The following is a 5,253-nucleotide window of genomic DNA, read 5'->3' as shown; positions in this document are numbered from 1 at the left end:
ATGGAAGAGTTACAAGAAGAAATATGTTGTCAAAAATAACAAATTAAGATAAAACAAGGGAAGAAAAGACTTTAAAAGGTTATTACATTTGACAAATATGGAATTTCTGAGAGCCTATTATTTGTATGACTAACCTCAGTTCCCTTCCAGTCTCTGAAAGGGGGCATTAGAAGTTAAGTTGGGTTGGGTAGAATGTTTGTCCTTAATTCAACAAGCATTTATTAAGGGTTTCCTATGATGTAAGTCATTATATTCTGCATTCAAAGAGTTAAAACTTGAAAGGACACAGATCCTGATCCTTAGGAGTCTACACAAATATCTATAATGGAAGATGATCTTCAGTATGTAAATAATGCTTCTCAGTTTGGTGTTGAGATAAAATCCTGTTCTGATATGGTTGTAAATTTAAATGGAAATATTTGTGTCCACTAACCCTAGCAAACAAGCGATTTTTGCTAGAAATAAATTATAAAGGCAATTTTCTGTTGATTCTAGGAAATAAGGAGAAAGCAAAAGTAAACTATTCTTTAATTAATATTTATTGTCTCGACACTGTAACTATATAATTTTGGTTAAAACAATATGAATTAGTTAGATTATAAAGCTAAAAAGGAGACATAGGATAATATCGTTTATTTGTTAAGTCCACGGAAATCTTTCCCTTTAGCAATTGTTCTCGCTACATCGACTACAATAATCGAATCTAACCATGGATAGATCTGGAAGTTGGTCTCTCCTCTTTATACATAGATAAAAATATATATATATATATATGTATATATATATATATATATATGTGTGTGTGTGTGTGTGTGTGTGTATTATAATAATTCAAATATGTGCTACATTCTCCCCCAATCAACATGTGAATTGTACAAAACCAGGTACAGACTCTGAATATTTGTATTTTCAGTGAATATGTGAGTATAAAATGTATGTTCCTTTATTGATCTATATCTACAATCTGACCAACTAGCTTCTTACTGTTCCTCATCCACACACCTCTATTTCCTAGGTTCTCTTCTTTGTAAGGGATGATTCTCATTCCTGAGATGCCCATGACAACACTTGCTACATGAAGTCGCTAAGTGCCTGTTCTTTTCTCTATGAATTGCAACAGGTAAAATAAAGTACAATGGAAGGAGTAAACTGGACATCCAGGAAAGAGTTTGTTCTGCTGGGATTTTCAGATTACCCAAAGACTGAAATGTTCATCTTTATTTTATGTCTAATAATGTACCTGGTGATTCTAATGGGAAATAGTATTATAATTGTTCTGACTATCCTAGATTGTCACCTTCACACACCAATGTACTTTTTCCTCAGTAATCTCTCCTTCTTAGATATCTGTTTTACATCTTTTTTTGTCCCTAAAATGTTGACCAACTTCTTATCAGAAAACAAAACCATCTCATTCTATGGGTGTATGATCCAAATGTATATCACCTTGTCCATGGGCTCCACAGAATGTGTGCTTCTTGCTACAATGGCCTATGACAGGTATGTGGCCATCTGTAATCCTCTCAGATATCCTATAATCATGAAAAAGAGACTCTGTGTGCAACTGGTGGTTACTTCCTGGGTGATAGGCTTTCTTGATTCAGCTATGGAAACAGCTCTTATAATTGGGCTGCCCTTTTGTGGGAAAAACATAATTAATCATTTTGTTTGTGAACTCTTAGCCATCCTAAAGCTCGTCTGTGTGGACATTTCCTTGAATGAGATTATTTTGTTAATAGACAGCATAACATTTACATTCTCCCCATTATTGTTAATTATTACCTCCTATATTTTTATTCTCTCTGCAATCCTGAGAATTAATTCTGCAGAAGGGAGGAAAAAAGCCTTTTCTACTTGTTCATCACACTTGACTGTAGTGACTGTGTTTTATGGGACAATTCTCTTCATTTATATGAAGCCCAGGTCCAAAAATTCAATTGCAGACAAATTTATAACATTGTTCTATTCAGTGATGACCCCCATGCTGAACCCCATCATCTATACCCTGAGGAACAAGGAAGTGAATAGAGCTATGAGAAATGTGCTAAAAAGACTAACATTTATGAGGGGCCTATGAGATGCTCTGGGCTGGTAACTATTCCCCTTCCAACCTTGACTCTGAATGAGTAAGGTAGGAGTTGAGTTATTTTATTTGGATGTCTTCGGTCTTGTCTATTTTTTATGTTTTTTTAAAAGAGCTTCAAATATAGAAATAACAAAAGTCCCAGAGCTGAACCATCACCGTATAATTTTATGTGAATTTCTGATGACATATTTCCCATGATGCCTGAACTTTTGCAGAAAAAAAAAACAGTTCAGAGATTTAAAAAGAATGCTTCCTTAGCTTTCCTACCTGCCTCTGCCCAAATTCAATGATTTCTTGACCATTTTAAAGTCTTTTGGGGAGACTTGCTCTGATTCAGCAGTTCACCAGTACCTTGCTATCTCCCAGTGCCTTCCCTCAAAATATAATCATAATTTTTTGCTCCAGACAATGTACCAAGTTTGGATGAAATGAAAACCATTTTTCCCATTGTATCTTCTGGAGGATGTGATTTCTCTTTTCAGTGCTATTTCTGAGGATAAAGATATATTTCCAATTAGGTCCTTGACCCTTATAAAGAGAATGAAAGAGACTGGTTGAGGTTAGCAATGAGCCTAGAAAAAGAATTTACTCTATGGCCAGGATAAAGAATGTGGTCTAAGTAAATATATCAGTGGGTCAATAGCAAGGCAGGATAAGGTCAAAACAAAATGTTTACAAAGGCAACCAATCTAGAGGTTTAAGGGGGAAACTATGAACTATACCTGAGAATAAAAGATCCAAAGTAGGGGTAAGGAAACAGATTCACCCAGAACAAGGCTAGGGAAGAACCAAGTAGAATTGACAGTTGCCAATTTTTCTCTTGCACCATATTCCCCCAATATTATCTTTTCATCAGCTGGTGAATTCCATCACTTATCTGTGTCCATTCAGCTATGAACTTAGACATATTCCATTGATTAGCCCACATGAAATCTTTATTAAGTGTCTGCTATGGACTGGATATTGGGTTAGGTGCTAGAATATTAAAATAAAAAGAAAACCCTAATAGCAAGTTATTTGTATTCTGTGGGGAAAGTAATGTGTCCATTAAATTATATAATATATGAATAAAAGATCCTTTAGTTGCCTTGCTTGTATGCTTCTGTTATTTTTTATTCTTTTTTTTAATTGGGGGGAGTTTCTAGAAACTGAAAAATTCATCATTTAGAAACCACTATGTATTAGTGGAGGGTAGCAAAGTGGTATAGTGGATAGAGTATTGGACCTGGAAGAACAGGAACAGAGTTCAAATTTAACCTCACAAACTTATAAACTGTAAAATCTTGGGCAAGCCAATTAACCCTTGCCTGTATAAACCTGGAGAGAAATGGTGAACTACTTCAGTACCTTTATCAAGAAAACCCCATGGACAGTTGGTCTATTGGGTCATGAAAGGCAAGATAAGACTGAATGACTGAAACATGGATCAACAACATCACAGTAGAATAAGGACCTTTCATGGTCATACAAACATATTACACATCTGTGTCTACATACACCTCTTATCTCTCAGTACATCGCAGATTTTAACCTCTATAACCTATATGTGGTAGCATACATTATATGTTGTCATTTCATGATAAAAAAGACCACTTCTTGCTCAAATCATAACAGTAGGATTTTATTAAAGGAAACTAGAAGATACAGATAGAACTGCATCTCTGATGATGTCTTCAAAAATACATCCAAAGTTTTTAGGGTGTGAAGATGGATTAAATACTCTGTTATAATTCTAACTAGCTTCTCTTAGTTATATCCATCAAGAGAGTTAAATTACAATTCACAAAGTAAGACAGACTGTTTTAGTAGTGAAGTAGCAAAAACAAAGATAGAAAAGCATAAAAAATTAAATACCAGGGAGTGTATGCCTCCTGCCTTTGAAGTGAATGGAGGACAATTTCTAAGAATGATTTACTTATGTCAAAAGAGGAAAGAGACAAAGACTCCTTCGTCTTAGCCTCTATAGCATGACAATTAAGAATTCTAAGAGACAAGCTTCCAGGTAATGAAAACAATTTATTGATTAGACTAGTGATCTCTTGGTGATCAAAGATCATGAAGTCCTACACATCATTAAATACAAGTATGGAAGTTCATTTTCAGACCTTTCCTAGAAGTCCCAAGACATCTCTAATGAGTAAAGAACCAATGAAGAGATGATTCATCTTTCTCTCCTTCCTTCACTGAATGCTTGATGAATAGTAGACAATAACATGCCTGATACCATGCTTTTTACATTAGGAGAAGATATGGTTATGTCTGTATAGATATGACTGTGTTCAATATTTCTCCATGCAAGATTCAAGGACTTGGTTCTACTGCTTATAGACATACCTGACCTATATTGGTTCCTGTTTACCAAGAACAGTAGAAATCAGAATCTCACTTTTCTATCACCCTATAATAGAAGATATTCCAGAGTGGGGCATTCCTTTAATATCCTAGGAAGAAAGAAATAAATCCAAGGGACAGATCTGAGTCTCAATTCAAAACCCAGAAATAAAAATAAATCAATACATTAAAAATACATAAAAAATAAATGCTCTCTTGGGCAGTGTGGCTGTGATCAGGGACCCAGCACTCTAAGAAACCTCAGAGGCTGGGAAGAACTAGTCTGAATCAACCTAAATTCACAGAAAAACCGCCCATATAACCCAGACCCCAGACCAAAAAAGGAAAGGGGAATAAAACCACCAAAGGGATGGCTCACATGGCCCAAAATCAAGCCTCCAGGAAGAAAGGGAAAAAAGTGACTATTGAAAACTTTTATGCTGGAAGTACCCAAGGAAAAGAGGAGAATGAGGAGGAAATCCAAAAAAAATCAGAACATGCCTCCCAAAATGGAAACTATGAACAAGCTCTGGAAGATCTGAAACTGGAACTTATCCAAAAGATGGAAACCTTCTGGAAAGAAAAATGGGAGAAAGAGATCAGCAGTCTGACAGATAAGACTGCTCAATTGAAAAAAGAACTCAAAGCATCCAATAGAAGGGCAGACAAGGCTGAAAAGCAAAACCAGTCCCTAACGACCAGAATTAAGCACCTCGAGGAAAGCGAGATGATAAAACAGCAAGAATCAATAAAGCAAACCCAAAAATTAATGAATTAGAAGAAAACATAAAATATCTCACTGAGAAGGTCACGGATCTCGAAAACAGAGGGAGAAG

At 35.4% G+C, this 5,253-nt stretch overlaps 1 protein-coding gene across 1 annotated transcript; it reads left to right on the top strand.

Moving 5' to 3' along the window:
* The first annotated feature begins 1,135 nt into the window (after positions 1 to 1,135).
* LOC100616680 (olfactory receptor 13C9-like) lies at positions 1,136 to 2,077 on the top strand. The gene has a single exon (XM_003341678.2). The coding sequence runs from the start codon at positions 1,136 to 1,138 to the stop codon at positions 2,075 to 2,077; it is 942 nt and encodes a 313-aa protein (XP_003341726.2).
* Positions 2,078 to 5,253: the final 3,176 nt, after the last annotated feature.

Source organism: Monodelphis domestica, chromosome 7 (assembly GCF_027887165.1).
Source record: "Monodelphis domestica isolate mMonDom1 chromosome 7, mMonDom1.pri, whole genome shotgun sequence".
NCBI lineage: Eukaryota > Metazoa > Chordata > Mammalia > Didelphimorphia > Didelphidae > Monodelphis > Monodelphis domestica.
The sequence above is the reverse complement of the archived record's forward strand: the minus strand, read 5'-3'. Positions and strand labels throughout refer to the sequence as shown.